The sequence below is a fragment of the Globicephala melas genome, chromosome 8, assembly GCF_963455315.2.
Source record: "Globicephala melas chromosome 8, mGloMel1.2, whole genome shotgun sequence".
Taxonomy (NCBI): Eukaryota; Metazoa; Chordata; class Mammalia; order Artiodactyla; family Delphinidae; genus Globicephala; species Globicephala melas.
In genome coordinates, this window is record NC_083321.1 from 107,429,088 (window position 1) to 107,448,537 (window position 19,450).

Sequence of the window (19,450 nt, forward strand, 5' to 3'; positions counted from 1 at the left end):
GGCGCGCACTACAGCTCCCAGCGTGCGGTGCGGCGCGGCCCTTGTGGCCGGCCGGTCGGGGTCACCGGCGCTCAGACCTCGGCCCGAGCTGAAAGGAGTGGAGCAGGCGGCGGCTATGTTGTGGGTCCCGTGGTGGCGTGTCGGGGCGCGGCTGCGCGGCTTGCGCGGCGGGCTCCAGGCCCCCGCCGAAAGCGGTCGGCGGGGCGTGGTCTCCTGCATCGATCGTAAGGCTCGCCCGGGGGTAGGGGTCCGTCCACCTGGCCGGCCCGGCCGCCCTCCTAGCCGGCCTGGCCGCCCTCATTCACCGCGTCGGCCTGTCCGGGCGCCCCGGGCCTAGTGGTCTCCCCGGCTTAGACGTGGCGCGGCCCCGGGGGCGGGCGACCCTCGGCGGCTCAGCCCGGTGGCCGATGCTGGTCCGTCCTTGTACAGACCGCCCTTACCGTGCTTTGCGTTATGAAGCTGGCGGTACGTTTCGCGAGGCCGCCCCTGCGACCTTTCCTCTCACAATTCGGAGCTACGTCGTTACCCATCTGCTTTCGGATAACGACGGGCTCCGCCGCGGAAGCTCGTGACTTTGTTTTTTTAAATCACAACCATCGGTTCTAAAGGCAGTAAGAATGTGAAAAGCCCGGGGCTGGTTGTGATTGGTGAACAAAATCTCCGGTGATACAAGGTTTGCTCCCATATATAAATTATAGAACAACACCTGTAACTACAAAACACTTCAACTGTTGAAATTTCTGCAGAAAAATAACCTGTTGCAAATGGGAAACTACCAGAGCTTACAGATCTGAATGTCTCCTGGCACCAGGCAAATAATTTCGATGCCAGTAACGGAGTGGGGGGGACCTAGGCCGCCTAGGGTGTAACCAGACACTTTGTGACGTTGTCGGGCGCCTAACCACTTTTTTCTTTTGAAGTCTTTCTTTTTTAAAATTTTTAATAAATGACAGTTTTGAAAACAGCAGAGTAGCTTGTGAGGGCCTTAGCTCGACATCCAGAGCTGTAAAGGACGCCAAGGTATAGGACAGTTTTCTTCTCAATGTTCTAAAACACCTTCACAGGGTGCCACCCTATCCTAGCCCTTAGAATTCGGTAAGCAAGGTCACCTTTGTTGATTGGCAACAAATTGGTTAAATATAAGTATATCCGGTGGCTAGTGGTGTAACTTTAACCAGTTGAAGGTGCTTTTTAATGCTCTTTTAATTAGTAAAATGAAAGAAAACTGTCCTTTAGGTGTATCATTCTACATATTAGAATATCAAGTTAATGGAAGTGATCAACAAAGATTTCTCATTGATTCATGGCATATTTTAATGTGAAAAGTAATTTTTAAGAGCGTTATGATTTTCATTATATCTGATATATCATTTTACAGATGAGGAAACTTGCTCAGTGTCTAGTGCAGCCCCCTGGTTTTACAGCAGGGCACCTGAGGCTGAGGGAGGAGTCTGGAGGCCTGACTTCCTGAAAATTGTATAATTAATAGTTGCAGACCCAGATCTTGAACACCTGGTTCCTTGTCCAGTGCTCCCTCATTGTGATTTGCTGCAGCTTCCCAAGCGTTCCTTGAGCTCCAGGATTCTCAGAACTGTTGAGTCTCTGGCTAGATTTGGCCTTTGGATGCATTCAAAGATTCTTTTCTTAATAAATTTATTTATTTATTTATTTTTGGCTGCATTGGGTCTTCGTTGTTGCACGCGGGCTTTCTTTAGTTGCAGCGAGCAGGACTACTCTTCGTTGTGGTGCGCAGGGTTCTCATTGCGGAGCACGGGGCTCTAGGCACGTGGGCTTCAGTAGTTGTGGCACAGCGGTCTCAGTAGTTGTGGCTCACGGGCTCAGTAGTTGTGGCTCGCGGGCTCTAGAGCCCAGGCTCAGTAGTTGTAGCGCACAGGCTTAGTTGCTCCGTGGCATGTGGGATCTTCCCGGACCAAGGCTTGAACCCGTGTCCCCTGCATTGGCAGGTGGATTCTTAACCACTGCACCACCAGGGAAGTTCCTGGTTTTCGTCTTGTTTTGTTTTCCAGTGCATGTTTTCTGAGAACTTAGGTATTTTTACTCAGTAACCATGCTTTCTTGTGAATAATTTACTTTTTAGCTTGCCATTTCCACTTTTTTTCTCCAAGCAGTATTCTCCTTTTGTTAGCATTCCATTATCTAGAATTGATTATTATCTATCTTAAATAAATATGTAATTATGTTGTATTTATACAGGTGCACCTCAGAGATACTGCAGGTTTGGTTCCATACCACTGTAATGAAGCAGATACTGCAATAACGACTTTGTTGTTTTCCGGGTACTTGTAAAAGTTATGTTTACACTGCACTGTAGTCTATAGTGTGCAGTAGCATTGTGTCTAAGAAAACAATGTCCATACCTTAATTTAAAAATACTTCATTGCTAAAAAAGCCTAACCATCATTTGACAACACAGAGTTGCTACAGACCTTCAGTTTGTAAAAAACACAGATTCTGCAGAGAGAAATGAAGGGCAATGAAACAAGGTGTGCCTGTACATCTGATTTGTGTACACCCATTCCCTCTTATTTACTTTGTATGCAATTCAGATCTACTTCTTAGACCTTTTATACCCTGAACTACTTGTTTTACTCTGTCAAATACTAATAATAATATCTGTAGACACATATTGAGCTCTTGCTGGGACGGAAGTATTGTAGCCCGTGTACAGTCAGATGTTTGCTTTCTCACCACTTATGTCATCCTTTGGGTGAATGGACCATTTTCATCTTTGACACCCCAGCACTGCTCCATGGTAGACAGTCAGTATTCTTTTGTGAATGGAAAATGACCCGACTCCCAGGCAAGGAACCATGAATTGTTTATCCCTAACCACATTTCCGAGAGCAACACCCAACGTAGTTTTCTGCTTTGGACTTCTCAAGGTAGCGTCATCTTTAATCCTCACAACTCTTCACTTCTCAGTTTCCCATTTTGGTGAGGGTCCTGCTACAGACAGACAGCTTTGTCCTGCTTCACACAGCAGCCACTCCTGAGGCCCAGGTCTACCCAGAGACACATGCTGCCACCTGCCCTTGTTCTCAGTGGGAAGGGCCGCGCAGGACAGTCGGGCACTGAAGGAAGTCGTGGTCGGGTGTGCTCTTTAGCATCACCCCAGGACCAAAAGGCTGAAACCTTAGAAAGCAGTGGAGAGCCCAGCACTTCCTCTTCCCCTGATGTTTCCTCAGCCACCACTGTGCCTCTAGCTGCAGCAGACACTCCGTTCTCTCTTCCTGGCACATGTGAGGCAGGCGGTCCTTTCAAAACGGCAGTCCTAAGAAAACAAAAGAAAGATAACGTGAGCAGCGTAAGTCTGTCACCCTGTGCAGGTTGCTGACCCTTCTGCATGGTGGCTCCCAGGATTCATGGTCCTTTCATTTCTAGATTCTCTACACGGTTCCCAAAAGGTTGTGGTTTTTCACAGGAGCTTTGCTTAGGTTCTTCCCTTTTAGCTTCTGGCCTGTCTCTAGCTGAAAGTCTTATCACCTTGCAAAACGGGAAAGCTATTTCAGGCCCACATGACCAGCTAGATGGCCTGTCGCTCTGCTTTCCAATTGAGTCCTACCTCATTCTGCACAGTGTTTGAAAAAAAACATAGAAAATAAATAGTGTTCGTGTCATTCGGGGAACTGGCTCTTTAAAGAAAAGTTGTAAAGTAATGACACTGTGAATTGAGTGGTCACTATTTCACGTAGGCTCATGCAGATATCTTTCTCCTAAAGAGTATCAGCCTTGATGAAATACTGGAATAGTATAGTCTTTTACAAAATGTTTAAGGTTCTAGAGAAACTTGTCCACTACCTGTCTCTTGGTATTGCTCAGTCAGTTCATTTCCTTAGCTTTTAAGTAGCTTAGACCTGGAAGTGAAGGAGTTACCCAAAGTCACAGCATTAACAGTTAGGAAAGAAAATATTCTAAAAATTGTGAATCCATTAGGTGAAGACGGATTTAGGAAGGCCTTAGCCATGTTTTCAACACTGGAAGACTCGTTATCATTGTTATCAGTGACTGTCAAATGCACAGCTTTGTTACAGGATCTTTTCCTTAATTTGGAAGGTAAGCCAAAGTACACGTATCTTCCTTTCCTGACTGATGTTTTAAAATGAAACTGTTGTAGCTGGTAGACAAATACACACAGGTTCCAATACAGAAAATGCAGGACATCCTGAAGGAAAAATATGTTCATCATAATTTGAGGGTCAGTGTGTTTATTACTCCTTTAATGTGGATTCGTGAGGAGGAAGAGATGAAGATGAGTATTGAAAGAATAAGTAACAAGGTAAATGAAGTCAGCCAGTCTGTTTGGGAGTAAAGAAGGAAGGAGGCAGGTGATGCTACATCAAGACGCTGATTAACGGTGGGTGCTGGAGGTGGTGTGCCCTGTGGGAATGCTCTCGTAGGTCCACCGCCGGCCCGGGCTTCGTGGTGCTTCTTGCTTGCAGTACACTTCCCTGACCCCTGTCCTGGTTCTGAGTAAATGCCGCCTTGCCCACAGCTTCTACGGGACTAAACGAAGAGCAGAAAGAGTTCCAGAAAGTGGCGTTCAACTTTGCTGCCCGGGAGATGGCGCCAAACATGGCAGAGTGGGACCAGAAGGTGCGGGTTTTCCTGTGCTGGATGTCCCCACAGACACCTCGTGCAGTGACCCTTATCTCCTCCTTATGATCCAGATTGTTTGGTATTTATTCTCCACTTAAAACTCTCACAGCGAATGCAAGTTCCAGGAGTGGTGTGATTCCTTTCCTGGAAAGCATCTTCCGCATCCTGTAGATATCATTTCTTTTAATTGCACAGAGATTTGGGCACTCTTAAACCAAGGCAATTCTATTGATGATAAAAAGAAACTTTGATGCCAGAAACCAGTCCTTATAGAATGCATTTTAACTGGTTCCACTATATAGATGACAAAAGGCATGTTAAGAGACTCCCTACTCTCTCCCGAGTGCAAACGTCTTGATCCTTCCTTGTGCCCTCTAAAGAAAAGGCCGTTTGTGAATAACTTGCTGATGACCCTGCGCTCTTTGTACGCAGGAGCTGTTCCCAGTGGATGTGATGCGGAAGGCAGCCCAGCTGGGCTTTGGGGGGATTTACGTACGAACAGATGTAGGAGGGTCTGGACTGTCACGGCTCGACACCTCTGTCATCTTTGAAGCCTTGGCCACAGGCTGCACCAGCACCACAGCCTACATAAGCATCCACAAGTGAGTGGCCAAGATCGGGAAGCACGGTGACGTGCTCGTGCGGGCTGGCTGGGAAATTTTATATAAACAGGGAAAAGGTTGCTCTTTTCAGGTTGGCTGTCCTTGAAGGACTAGACAGTTAAAAGTTCGCAGTTAGGTCTGCTGCTCCCTGTTGGACTTGAATCTGTCATCTTGTATGTTGCTTAGAGAATGCTGGCCTTCTCCCAAATTCCAGATTGACCTGGTACCAAACAGACTTCTCCAGTAGAGTGGTTGGGGCCTGTTCCCTTTTCCTCAGCCCAGAGATGAAGCCTCCACTAATTTGGGAAAGGACATGTGACTCCTTGATTTTTAGGGAGCTCAGTTAACCTAACTAGAAATAGCATGAACAGCATCCAGGTGGGAAATACCTTGGCCCTGGGTACGTCTGGGTAGTATGTGTTCCAGGAATATGTGTTAATCCAGGCCTTTGCTTTAAAGATGAATCTTCTCAATTGTGACTTTTCCCTTCCCACTCTGTTCTGCTTCACTCTACTTTGCTGCCTTTGTTCTCTTTCCCCGTTCCCCTCCCCCCTCAAATTTCCTTTTCTTTTCCCTCTCTATCTCTGTCAATGTCTCTTCTTGGTGTACCTGTCAGCATGTGTGCCTGGATGATTGATACCTTTGGAAGTGAGGAACAGAGGCACAGGTTTTGCCCTCCACTCTGTACCATGGAGAAGTTTGCTTCCTACTGCCTCACTGAACCAGGTGGGTTTGCCATGCAGCAGGAGGTGTGGCTCATGGGAAATCACGGGGCGTGCCTTCTCAGCCCCGCACGTGTAGCCGTTGTTGACCAGGAGTGCCTGATGGCCGTGGCCTGATGTCACAGGCTAAGAGCTCTCTAGGGCAGAGTCTTTCCAGGCTGCAGACCAGAACCTCCTTGTAGGAGGCTCCTTGCAAGCTAGTGTGATGGGAGATGGAAAAGGGTCTGATTGCCGTATGCAGTTTTCACAAGTATAGAGAGCTTCTCAGCCATATGGATTTTAAAGTATCAAACTCTGAGGTGTTTTTTGTAAGGGAAGATTTCTCAGGTAGAGCCTTGCCGGGGCTTCCTTACCTTCCCAGGCTCTCTCCCACCTCTATGCTTCCCTCCTGTCCCTGCCATAGGCAGTGGGAGTGATGCCGCCTCCCTCTTGACCTCCGCCAAGCGACGAGGAGATCATTACGTGCTCAGTGGCTCCAAGGTACAAGCATGCCGTCCTCGGTCCTCCCCGGGCAGACTGTCCCCCTCCTGCCTCCACAGCCTGGACCCCAAGTCCGCGAGTGAACGTTCCCGGGGGTGGTACGTGTGGGAGGGAACCTCAGGCCGACTTCCCGTGTTCACTGTCTCTGTTTCTCTTCTGGTCTCAGTCCACTTAGTTCCGTTCACTAGTGTCTGTCCTTGCTACAGCCTCAGTGCCGGCTCTTTGTAACCCTCCTTAGTTTCTCTGTGCCACCATATCTCTCACTGTCCCATCGTCAGAGGACCGCAGTGTTTTCCCCTCTCCAAACCCGCAGGCCTTCATCAGTGGTGGAGGCGAAGCAGACATCTATGTGGTCATGTGCCGAACAGGAGGACCAGGCCCCAAAGGCATCTCGTGCATAGTTGTTGAGAAGGGGACCCCTGGCCTCAGCTTCGGCAAGAAGGAGAGAAAGGTGAGTGCGGTTGGACAGGGAGAGTCAGGTCGTGAGCCTCTTGCTTCTGCCAGACCAGCCTCTGCTCTGTTTCGGGAAATGGGTTCCACACTGGCTCACTGGCCTTCAATTAGGGTTTCCACAGTGTACCAGCGGGATAGGGCGTCAGAGTGCGCTGGACCGCTGGTGAAGTGGCAGCATTTGCCAGGAAGTTCATCAATAGGAGGGGTTTCTCTGTCATCTCTCCTGCAGCCACTTTTGGCCTGTATCTCTTATCTACCTTCTTATCTTGATGCCCTCTTGTTCCCCCAGGAGGAAATGCTTGCAGAAGACTAGAGGTCTCAGGAATGAAAAGCATATGGGCCACTTTTCTTCTCTAAATAAAAATACAGTAAAACTCACTGGAAGTGATTGTGGGTCTTTCAGTAATGTAAGAGGAAGAGTGTTTCCATAGGCTTCGAGAAGACGTTTTTAGGATTAAGAAGTAGCAAGGCCATGAACAGTAGACCTGTGGTTATGTAACTGTCACTGGTGATGAGGGTGGGATCTAGTCCGGTGGGCCAGGCCAGGTGACTGGCCTCCACCTCCAGCAGGTACTGTTAGAGTTGGAGCTTTTGGAGAGAAGTCAGTAATGAAATGGCCCCTAATCTACCTCTCCTCTCCTGGCTCCCCGGTTCCCCATTCGTCCCTTCATGACCTTCCTGATCCTTTCTAGCTGCTAGGAGTTCAGAGGTTCAGTGCCCCTTCTCTTGTACAGGAAAGCAGGACCTGCTAGACACAGACTCTGCAAAGGCTTACACTCGCTCCTGGGGGTACAAGAATCACCACAGCTTGTCTGGGATTCTAAGACATCGGCTTACCTTTATAAGCTATGTAAGCTGTGTACACGTGGTATATGAGATAGGTAGCTCTAAGACTTCTTAATCCTAGGAATGTCTGTTTGGGATTATAAGACAGACTGACATGGAGCCTGACATAATTTTACAGGACCAAGTCATACTGATTCTGGTGTTTGTGCTTGTAAAGATAGTGATGATTATTTCAGCACATCAGTATTTCTGGTATCGGTTGATAGCATACCAAAGCTGACAAGGTTAGGGCCTGGAGAAAAACTGTAAGTAAATTCCATAAACAAAAAGCGTCTCTTTACCTTTACTTTCTGTCTCCTCTCGCTTTTAAGCATATATATCGTATTTCTTTTTGCTTGTTTTCTTCTTAATTATTCGTCTTGCTTTACGTGTCCTATAATGTGTGGGGAATTTGGAAGGGTGTCTCATTCATTGAGCAGCTAGCAGGGGTCCACTGTACCGAGTGGTGGGACAGAGCAGGGGCCCGCACGGACGCGCCCTGCCCTGTAGAATTGGCCTGTTAGCAGCAGGGTGAAGGGCGGGCGCAGGAACCAACACGGTACCTTCCATCAGCGCTCAGGGCAAGGGAGGAAGGCAGGCTGGAGGCTACGTCATGGACGGAGGAGAGCTTCTCAGGGTGGGGACAGACGACTCTCTGAAGATGAGGTGTCCTTTGAGATGAGGTCTGCAGCGTCACGGGAGCCGGCCGTGAGGACAGTTCTGGGCAGAGACGGCAGTGGGACAGAGGGCCCGAGGTGGGGGCAGGATGAGCCTGTTTGAAGAAGCCAGAGCCTCTCCGTGTGGCCGGGGGGTCGTGAGCAAAGGGAACGGATGAAGTTGGAGAGGCAGGCAGGGCTGCGCAGGCCGGGTGCAGGGTCACCCACTGATCGCCATGGCTGATTTGGCTGCCGTGATGGCCTGAGCAGCGGGTCTTTCTCTCCAGCTGCATGGCCATCTTTCCTGCAGGCACATGCTTTGACTTGGCCTACTGAGCACATTTTGTAGCTGAGAGCTTTAAACAACCAGTTCTGCATTGGCTTTATGGGAAAGTGGTGTGAGGAATTGTTTTATGTTGGATTTAATTGTTAAAAGGTTTCGTACAGAAGAATGCGTTTTCCCGTAGGAGGGGTGGCAGTGGGAAGGCAGTCTGTGGAAGGAAAGACAGATGGACGGGACAGGGCTCCCCTGGTCCTGGGCGGCCGGGGCTGCCGGAGGGGTGGGGAGGAGGGTCTTCTTTCTGGCTGCAGCCTCCCAGGGGCTCTGGGGGTTGAGGAGCGGGGTTCTCTGCCCGGGGGAGAAGGGAGCTGCTTTCACAGGAAGGGGCTAGGAGGTAGCAGCTGTTTGTATGTGGTTCTCTTATGATTGGCTGTCGTTAAGGTCTGCCCGTCTGCCCCGTTCCACGTGTGTATGTTCTGGATGGGAGGTAAGTTCCAGGGAGACCACACAGGCCAGTGTGGGAAGGTTTCAGACTTGGGGGCCTGAAAGACAGCGAGGTCAGTGCTGGCTCAGGCGACCGGAAGGGCCTCAGGAGGTTCCAGTGAAGCTCGACTTTGACGGAGGTTGGAGATGGGAGTGCTTCCGGGGAGGGAGAGGAGAAGCAGAAGTATGGTCAACAGGTCAGCCGCACAGGTCGCAGAACAGTTTGAGTGGAATCGAGGGTACAGGGTGACGGACAGAAGAGAAGGACTGAGCCCTTCTCTTGGAAGAAAAACCTTAAATAAAAGGCTGTGGGTGGAGCGCCTCTTCCCACGGCAGGGAGCCCTGAACGAGGGCAGTGGGGCTCTCAGCTGTCGGGGAGCCGGGGGCTTTGTCTGGTCTTGTGCTCTTCAGGATCTGCCTCACTGAGCCTCAGCTCCCTGGGAAAAGCAGACACCAAGAAGCCCCTCATGTGCAGTGTTTGCCAGTTTCTGTGGTGGAAATACTCTCCCCGGACCGATTTCTGGCTTCCGGGGTGATGTCACCGGGATGATGTCACCAGGGTGACGTCACCGGCAGCCAAGCTGAGAGAAGGTGTGTGTGATTGGCTCCCACGCGCCAGTGCCTGCATCTCGCCGGGTCCGTGCAGCCGATGGCCAGCGTGGTGGACGTTACGGCACCACGTGCAACAACGCTGAGCTCTTCAAAGGACAAGGGTGGCTCTTGGTCATTATGATCCTTGCACTGTCCTTATAAAAGGACACATACTCCGAGTAATCCTTATACCGTCAATGTTTTTTATAGAAGAATATACTCATGGAGGTGCCACAAAGGAGGAGGGCTCTGCCCGATCCTGAAGGAAGCGGTGGGAAATGTTTGGGGACAGGTTGGTCTGGTGGAGTGGGCGCTAGGAAGTAGATGCTCGTAATGTGTTGAAAATGTTGAGCTGAAAGAGAAAAACCTGAGTCGACAGATATTTGTGTGACCTTTCTATTTTTCCTCATTGAAGTTCCCGAGGGACTAAGTCCAGGGATAGGAGAGCCTGGTGGACAGGACGCTGCCCTGAGCGGTCAACTTCTGGGCAGCCACACAGCCCCTGATTTTTGCCAGGTGGGGTGGAACTCACAGCCGACCCGAGCGGTGATCTTTGAAGACTGTGCTGTCCCTGTGGCCAACAGGATCGGGGACGAGGGCCAGGGCTTCCTCATTGCCATGAGAGGACTGAACGGGGGGAGGATCAATGTCGGTGAGGACCCCAGGGGGCAGGAGCGGCGGGCGGGCAGCACGGTCCCCTGGCTCACTTGACGTGTTGGTACCGTCCTTCCTAGCGTCCTGCTCTCTGGGCGCTGCTTATGCTTCGGTCATCCTCACCCGAGACCACCTCAAGGTCCGGAAGCAGTTTGGAGAGCCCCTGGCCAGTAACCAGGTAACTTCCCCGGTGTACTAGCTTTTGCTTTTGTCTCTAGAACATTCTCTACAACTGTGGGGCCCGGATGTCTCTTGTGGGTTCTGCCCCCATTTCAGCCAGAACTTGTGCTCTATTTCTGTCAATAATTGTTTAATAATTTTTGCTTATAGTCGTGAAAAGATTCGAGATACATTGACTGGCAAGAAAAAGCACGACATTTTAGAGGAGTATGCTTCTGCTTTGTTTACAGAATACATGAATATGTATAAATTTTTTTTAATTAATTTACTTGTCTGTCTTTGGCTGCTTTTGTTCTTCACTGCTGTGCACAGCTTTCTCTAGTTGCGGCGAGCAGGGGCTTCTCATCGCGGAGGCTTCTCTTGTTGTGGAGCACGGGCTCTAGGTGCGCAGGCTTTGGTAGTTGTGGCTTGAAGGCTCTAGAGCACAGGCTCAGTAGTTGTGGCACATGGGGTTAGTTGCTCCGCAGCATGCGGGATCTTCCCAGACCAGGGCTCGAACCCGTGTCCCCTGCGTTGGTAGGCGGATTCTTAACCACTGCGCCACCAGGGAAGCCCTAAATTTCTTTTAAAAGATTTTTTTTTTTTTTGATGTGGACCATTTTTTTTCTTAAGTCTTTATTGAATTGTTACAATATTGCTCTGTTTTATGTTTTGATTTTTTGGCAGCAAGGCAGGTGAGATGTTAGCTCCCTGACTGTGGATTGAACCCACACCCCCTGAATTGAAAGGTGAAGTCTTAACCACTGGACCACCAGGGAAGTCCCTGTATAAATATTAATGAAACACTTTCAGGGATACATCTGAAAAATGCAAGAAGTAATTATTTCAGGGGGATGGGATTAGATGATTTATCTCTTTTTTCTTTTGCTTGTGTTCCAGTTTTTCTTTCTTTTTTCTTTATTGAGGTAATGCTGGTTTATAACATTATATGTTTCATGTATACATTTTTTTTTTTTTTTTGCCTGCACCGTGTGGCATGTGGCATGTGGGATCTTAGTTCCCTGACCAGGAATCAAACCCGTGTCCCCTGCATTGGGAGCGTGGAGTCTTATCCGCTGGACCACCAGGGAAGTCCCTCACGTATACATTATAATTGGATTTCTGTATACACTACAGTGAGCTCACCACTGAAAGTCTGATTTCCATCAATAAGCATAACAGTTGATCTCCTTTACCCATTTCACCCTCCCCTCACCCCCTTCTTCTCTGGTAACCACCAGTCTGTCCTCTGTATCTATGTGGTGTTGTTTTGTTTTGTGCATTCATTTATTGTGTGTGTTTTAGACTCTTCGTATGAGTGAAATCATATGGTATTTGTCTTTCTATGTCTGACTTATTTCACTTAACATAATATTCTCTAGGTCCATCCATGTTGTCACAAAAGGCAAGATTCCATTCTTTTTTATGGCTGAGTAATATTCCATTGTATACGTACACCCCGTCTTCTTTGTGCATTCATCTATTGATGGGCACTTAGGTTGCTTCCATATCTTGGCTGTTGTAAATAGTGCTACAGTGAACATAGAGGTGCATGTATCTTTTTGAATTAGTGTTTTCATATTCTTTGGAAAAATACCGTAAGTGGAACGGCTGGATTGTAAGATAGTTCTGTTCCGCCCTTAGCCTAATGAGGTTCCTTTGTAGGTTATTGCCCTTTTTTTCTGACTGCCTTTAAAATTCTTTCTTTGTCATTGACTGTGGACAGTTTTAATATTATGTGTCTTGGAGAAGATCTTTTTGCGTTGAGATAATTAGGTTTTCTCTTAGTTTCACGGACTTGTGTATCCAGTTCCTTCCCCAGGTTTGGGACACTCTCAGCTATTACTTCTTTTTTTTTTTTTAATTTATTTATTTTATTTTCGGCCGTGTTGGGTCTTTGTTGCTGCCCACGGGCTTTTCTCTAGTTGCAGTGAGCGGGGGCTACTCTTCCTTGTGGTGTGCGGGCTTCTCATTGCGGTGGCTTCTCTTGTTGCAGAGCACGGGCTCTAGGTGCGCGGGCTTCAGTACTTGTGGCTCACAGGCTCTAGAGCGCAGGCTCAGTAGTTGTGGTGCATGGGCTTAGTTGCTCTGCAGCATGTGGGATCTTCCCAGACCAGGGCTCGAACCCGTGTCCCCTGCATTCGCAGGTGGATTCTTAACCACTGTGCCACCAAGGAAGCCCTCAGCTCTTACTTCTAAACAAGCTCTGTGCTCCCTTCCCCTGTCTTTTCCTTCTGGGATGCCCACTGTCCTTCTGTTGCTCTTCCTGATGGAGTGGGATAGCTCTCGTAGGATCCCGTGTTTTTAATCTTAGCTCTCTCTCCTCTCCTGCCTGAATCATTTCTAGATTTCCGTCTTGGAGCTCACTAGTTCCCTCTTCCTTGTGGTCGGCTCGATCCCCATTGCCCTCTAATGCATTTTCCGTCTCATTTATTGAGTTCTTCAGCTCCAGAATTTTGGTTGGATTCTTTCTTAAGAGTCTCAGTCTCTTTGGTAAAGTAGTCCTTCTGCTCATTAGTTTTATTCCTGAGCTCATTGAACTGCCCATCTGACTTTTCTCGTAACTCATCGAGTTTCCTGATGCAGCTATTTTGAATTCTCCATCAGTTAGGTCCCAGTATTCCATGACTTTAAGTCTAGTTTCTGGAGAATTGTCGTCTTTCTGTTGTCCCACGTGTTACCGTGCTTCTGCATGGTGCTTGGTGAGTTGTTCCTCTGCTGGCCCATTTGAAGTAGCCAGTACCTTCTTGGGTAGAGCTTTTTTACTTGGTTCTAACTTTCCTTTGGTTTTCGGCAGGTGGCGCTGTAGTGTGGGCTTTGGTTTCTCTTGCCTCTGCCGCTGCTGCCAGAGGTGCTGCGCTGGGCGTGCTGGTGCTTGCTGTGCCTGGGGCTGTGCCTGTGGCTGATGTCGCCTCAAGGGGCACCGGACGGCGGGCACCTCTGCCACATTCGGGGTTGCCTGGGTCACGAGCACTGCCACCACAGCAGGCGGGGGGGGGGGGGGGGGGCGGGGCCGGAGCTGGGGTCGCAGGCGCCCTGCTGTGTCTAGCTTGTTGGGTTCGGGGCGCTGCTATGGCCTGTGCTGTTGCTGCCGGGGCAGGGGTCTCGGGCACCACGTCCACTGCTTCCTGGCCCTGCCCGTGCTGGGTCCCAGCCCACCCCCCGTGAGGTGTGCAGGGGCTCGGGGTCCCAGGGCGTGCCGGGCAGAGCTGTGGGCGTTTTACTGGTTGTAGGTGGAAGGGACAGACGGAGGGAGCATCTTCCTAAGGAGGCGAGATGCTGAAGTGCAGGGAGTGCAGTGGACTTAGAACTTAACGAGGCACATTCTTTGTGGAGCCTGGGGCCCCTTAGAAGCGGCCCGGTTAGAGGTGGCTCTCTGAGCTTGTCTGTGTGTCTGGTTCTCTTCTCTCCTCTCACTGCAGTACCTGCAGTTCAAACTGGCAGATATGGTGGCCAGGCTGGTGGCCTCACGGCTGATGATCCGCAACGCAGCCGTGGCTCTGCAGGAGGAACGTGAGGATGCGGTGGCCCTGTGCTCCATGGCCAAGCTCTTCGCTACAGACGAATGCTTTGCGGTGAGTGGTGCTGCTGTCTGCCTCTCTTGGGCGACCGGCCTGTGGCGGGCCGCCCGGCTGCTCCTGGAATGCTGCGTAAGGCGTCAGTTATTCAGGAGAGGCCCACGTGGGCGCTCAGCCGGCACTTCACCTGCTCCACGCCGCCGCACATCAGGTTTTGTCTCTGCCCTTTGGCTGTGCGCTGGGTGAGATGCTGCCTTTGGAAGAAGGGTCAGACCACAGCACTGTTTAAATGTCAGGGACAGAGCCATTTCCACAGCGAGGCTGCATCTGCCGCTCACCAGAACTCCAGCTGGTGTGGGGCGGGCAGCCTCTCCCTGCAGACAGCAGGCGAGAAGGGCAGAGGCCTCTGAGTCCCTCGTGGGTGGGGACTGGCTCGCTCAGGAGGCAGACTTCCCTCGTTGTCCCTGTGCACACAGAACCGGAGACCCTCTGGCCTGGCTGGCACCTTCACCTTCCTCACGTTGGCTCAGGGCAGGCAGCCAGATCAGGGCTGGGGCGGAGAGAGGAGCCCCTGTTCCGGAGCCTTCTCAGAATCCGAGGTATCTAATCCCTTTGTCCCCGCAGATCTGCAACCAGGCCCTGCAGATGCACGGGGGCTACGGCTACCTGAAGGACTGCGCGGTCCAGCAGTACATGCGGGACTCCAGGGTCCATCAGATCCTCGAAGGTAAAAGTGGCCAAGGTGGTTCTCTCCCTTTCGGAGCCGTCACCCCTGCCGTCTGTCGCCGTGCTTCCTGTCTTCCTCCTCCCTCCTTGCTCCTGGCCCCCTCTGGAGGGGCCTGCTGTGCCGTCCTGACCTGGCCTGGGGGCCGGGAGGCCCTGCTCTGTCCCCACGGAAGTCACCGAGTCACCCCTCTCTGCTCTTTGCCTTTGGCATTTATAGAGACAGCACAAACGAAGATAACATCCGAGAAAGCATTTTGAAAACTGCAGCAGCGGCTGTTCTTCACTGTTGTAAAATACTTGGTCCTCAGGGGTCCCAGGACTTCTCCACAGTAACTTCCAGGGTAGATGTGAGCTAGTTTGATCTCCAGCCTCTACACACTGATCATGACCATCAGTGTTGCTAATGGAGCTTTCAGTAAATTAATTGTCACACATGGGCATCTTCTTGCCGATCACAGGCCCACGGGCAGGAGATGGGTAAGCTGCTGGCGTCGGGCTCTGCAGGGCCTTCCCCACTCCACGCTGATTTGGAAGTCTTCAAATTACATGACTGTTGTTTAGCCAGTAGGCAGCTGAGGTTGTTACACTGTAGCAAAGGCAGCAGATGAGGCAAAGGCTTATGGAAGTGACTTTGAGTGAAGGAACCTGAAGGAAGCACCAGCCTCCCTGTGGCTTCTGAAGCATCCTTCTCAGACCCGACCAGCGTCAGGACCACTGGGAGGATTTGTGAGCACAGAGCTTCTGACTCCATGGGTCTTGGTGGGCCTGGGGATCTGCATTTCTAACGAGGGTTCAGGGAGGTTGCTCCTGCCTGTCTGGAAGCCACATTGAGAGCCACCACGGGGTGTCACGTCCAAGTCACAGGCTTTAGTATCTGCTTTCTGCTGCAAACCTTGTCCCTAAAGCGTGTTTATGAGCAGGGTTGCTAGTGCGCAGGCCAAACCCGTCGCCGCATTCCTTCTGTGACCAGTCGTACGTGGCTGTTGCTCTCCAGCCTTGGTGAGTGCGGGAGACTTCCCTTCATTCTGACTCTTTCACCCCTGTTAGAATAACTGAGAAAAGCCAGACATGCTTATTTCAGGCCACACCATCACCCACTTGTAGGAAGATGTGCGCACTGGTCTTCGTGACTTGTTTCCCCCCAGACTTTGTTATTGGATAGATAGGAAATTTCAGCTTTGATTTTATTCGAGATGTGTGATTAGTCATTCCTCATGGTGGGGAATATTTCTTTTTGCATTAAAAAGAGTGGAAATTAAAAAATAAACTAAAAAAAAAGAGTGGAAAAATGAAGCAAGCAACTGACCCCCCCCTTCTTTCAGGGAAAATGTTTTTGTTTTTTTAAAATTCAGTTTTCTGATTACCAGTGATGTTGGTATATTTATTGTTGCAGACTTACAAAATATAAGAAAAGTTAAAAAAGATCATTCATGTTTTGACATCAGAACTAATACTTTGGGCTCCTTTTATATTTAAGACCAAAAATATCTTCTTTTGGACCTTTTTCTGCGCTTGTATAGATACATTTTTTAAAGTTAATTTTTATTGGAGGATAGTTGCTTTACAATGTTGTATTAGTTTCTGCTGTACAGCAAAGTGAATCAGCTATACATATGCATGTATCCTCTCTTTTTTGGATTTCCTTCCCATTTAGGTCACCACAGAGCAATGAGTAGAGTTCCCTGTGCTATACAATAGGTTCTCATTAGTTATCTGTTTTATGCATAGTGTGTATATGTCAATCCCAATCTCCCAATTCATCTCACCCCCCATAGATACATTTTTTTGAAGTAGAGTCATACTACGTATACTATTGTATGTTCTGCTGTTTTATTTTGTTTGCTTTGACTATCAGGAGAGGTTACTTTTTTTTTTAACATCTTTATTGGAGTATAATTGCTTTACAGTGGTATGTTAGTTTCTGCTTTATAACAAAGTGAATCAGCTATACGTATACATGTATCCCCATATCTCCTCCCTCTTGTGTCTCCCTCCCACCCCCCCGTCCCACCCCTCTAGGTGGTCACAGAGCACTGAGCTGATCTCCCTGTGCTATGCGGCTGCTTCCCACTAGCTATTTTACGTTTGGTAGTGTATATATGTCCATATATAGAGGTTTTTTTAAAAGTAAATTTTTTCCTCACTTCCTGACATCTTTCAAGATAAAAAGCGATGTTGCCGGGCTTCCCTGGTGGCGCAGTGGTTGAGAGTCCACCTGCCGATGCAGGGGACGTGGGTTCGTGCCCCGGTCTGGGAAGATCCCACGTGCCGCGGAGCGGCTGGGCCCGTGAGCCATGGCCGCTGAGCCTGCGCGTCCGGAGCCTGTGCTCTGCAACGGGAGAGGCCACAACAGTGAGAGGCCCGTGTACCGCAAAAAAAAAAAAAAAGCGACGTTGCCCTTTACATCCCTAGCCAGAGCTTTGCTGACTCTCAGGCCCGGCAGCTCCTAAGCCCCTCCATCCTCTCTCGCTCTTGCAGGCAGCAACGAAGTGATGCGGATACTGATCTCAAGAAGCCTGCTGCAGGAGTAGCCCCTGGACTGAGGCTCCGATGGGAGGATCAGTGTCGAGTGGTTCCATGTGGACGGCACTGTCACAGTGAGTCCAGGACGCGCTGGAAGGGCTGTGCTTGTCCAGGGCACCATCACAGCGTCAGCTGGAGGGCGGCACCTGGAGGACGGCAGGAGCTGCCCTGGCTGGAACGTTACAAGAAGACGTGCCGCCTTGTTTTCCTGACGCAGAGGGTGACCAGTGAACACTGACCACGAAACCACTGTCCTTTCCTGGATCCACAGTCTTGATTTGTCTGCATTTTGCTGGTTCACCAGATTCCTCTTCTGGGAATCTGGGTACTTCTGTTGAGGGTTTTTCCTGACTGTAAAGCAAAGGTGTGGGAAAGGAGAAATGGAGAGAAAGCGTCTTCCTGTCTTTTTCTGTTCTTTGTGCCTCGGCTGAAGATGCAGAAGGTTTCTGTGGGCTGCTCTTCCTTTGCAGCAACTCCTCCTCTGAATGTAAATCATGATGAAATGAGCGTTTGGAAATCCTTCTCCTAAGCTGAGATTTAGGGCGTATCTGCACTTCTGGACTATCTGGATATCAAGGGCTGAGATTATTTGGAACTGTGAATACTTGTTGTTTTAGAAGCATGTGGTCTGGGAATGGTATTCAAAGTTCCTGTGACATTTCCTTATAAGTGCTTTGAGTATACTTTTTTCCTGAGTTTTTGCTTTTTTGCTCCTCTTTTTAAATGTTTTTAATCACTACATTAATAAATCTACCCCTCTCTGTACCATTTTCAGGTCTACTGGTTTTTATTTTATCTTTCTAAATAAGCCTTCACGACTATTTTTTAAATTTTTATTACATTTAATTAAACATTTAACTAGACTTTGGGATAATAAACAAAAATCTCTCCTTGACCAAGTTGACTTTTTAAAAGTAGGTTCCTTACATTATTAATAGCCTTGTAAAGCAGGTAGTGTTTATGATTTATGAAAGTAGATTTAAAATAATACCCAAAGATGTAGACTTTTTAGAGAACCCTGTTATAAATGATCACCGCATTATTTCATCTCATCTCTATAAAAGAAATATCCAAGGTATTTTTTTAACTATAAGTCAGTGTTTAGAGAGACCAACATCTGTGCCCTTAGCTACGACAGGTGTTTTCTGTTTTGACCTCGAAGTCTAAGGCACTGTACTGGGTAGTGCAGGGGGACAGGCTGTGGGTCTACCGCGAAGCTGAAGTTAAATTTCCACCTTCAGAAGCCTAACTCCACAGCTGCAGTGCAAGATAATGATGGGTCTACGGAAGAGAGAATGATGCCGCACAAGTGTTGTAGGAAGGAATTCATGGAGAAAGTAGGAATTCAAATTAAGCCTTTATGATGATGTGTGGTATTTAAAGATAACCAAGAAAGTCAGCTTCAGACAGGAAAGAACCGGGAGCAGGAAAAGTGCAGGCTGTGAGTGGGAGCTGTTGACACTTTGCTTCTGCGGGGCGGTCCCGGGATGGAAAGATTTAAGTTCAATCTGGATGCAGCCTTACGAAGGCCGAGCACTGGAGAGCCACGGAAGGCTTTTAATGAGGAAGATGTGATGAGATTAATCCACTGAGAGGAACATTCTGGGATGCCTGTGGGGGAGGAATTTGAGTGGGGAAAGACAGAGCGTGAGGCCGGCCAGTCAGTAGGTTCTTGAAGCCGGCAAGATGAGACTGTTTGAGCCTGAACTTGCCAGGTAGCAGGAGAGTGGGTGTGGTGCTGCCTTGGGGCCTGGATGGCCTCCCGGTCCTCGGGATGCTTCCAGCACCCAGTTCTGACCCAAGGCCAGAGCAGGTATGCTGTTTGTACCCTTGAGAGCTCTGTGAGCCGCTGGGATTCTGCACACACGTGCTTCGCCTTTGGTTACTTATTAGAGCTCAGCTTCCCAGCAGCCTGAATTCGGGCCCTGTGGCAAGAACACAGTGAACTTGGAGCTCATCTCTGTCATCGACCATTCAGCTGGTCCATAAGCGAAACCAGCAGAAGCAGAGCAGACAGGTCCTGAGGAAATCCACTGCCAGGGGCCCTGGTGGGCGCAGGACGCGCACAGGTGACCAGATGCAGCCCAACATGGCTGGATTTGACGGGCTGGAAGGCTGCTCGGGGTGTGGCATCGAGGACCAGGCCTACAGAGTGCCCGGC

At 49.5% G+C, this 19,450-nt stretch overlaps 1 protein-coding gene across 3 annotated transcripts; it reads left to right on the forward strand.

Moving 5' to 3' along the window:
- The first annotated feature begins 41 nt into the window (after window positions 1–41).
- Window positions 42–18,059, forward strand: ACAD8 (acyl-CoA dehydrogenase family member 8). Of its 3 annotated transcripts, none has more exons than XM_030841745.3 (11): window positions 44–224; window positions 4,514–4,614; window positions 5,050–5,219; window positions 5,836–5,945; window positions 6,345–6,421; window positions 6,735–6,872; window positions 10,226–10,361; window positions 10,444–10,541; window positions 13,945–14,097; window positions 14,665–14,767; window positions 17,245–18,059. In XM_030841745.3, exons 1-11 carry the CDS (start codon window positions 116–118, stop codon window positions 17,295–17,297), a joined length of 1,248 nt encoding a protein of 415 aa, XP_030697605.1. In that variant the 5' UTR covers window positions 44–115; the 3' UTR covers window positions 17,298–18,059. The 3 variants fall into 3 exon arrangements, with proteins under 3 accessions (XP_030697641.1, XP_030697605.1, XP_060160302.1); XM_060304319.2 differs by lacking the exon at window positions 44–224 and adding an exon at window positions 247–673; XM_030841781.2 differs by lacking the exons at window positions 10,226–10,361; window positions 10,444–10,541 and having other exon boundaries at window positions 42–224.
- The last annotated feature ends 1,391 nt before the right edge of the window (window positions 18,060–19,450 follow it).

What these genes read in the sequence shown, in the direction of transcription:
- ACAD8 (XM_030841745.3), top strand. Translation starts at nt 116, where the DNA reads ATGTTGTGGGTCCCGTGGTGGCGTGTCGGGGCGCGGCTGCGCGGCTTG. An exon ending in CGTGGTCTCCTGCATCGATC is followed by an intron (nt 225 to 4,513) that starts GTAAGGCTCGCC and finishes CCTTGCCCACAG; the next exon opens with CTTCTACGGGACTAAACGAA. An exon ending in TCGGCAAGAAGGAGAGAAAG is followed by an intron (nt 6,873 to 10,225) that starts GTGAGTGCGGTT and finishes GATTTTTGCCAG; the next exon opens with GTGGGGTGGAACTCACAGCC.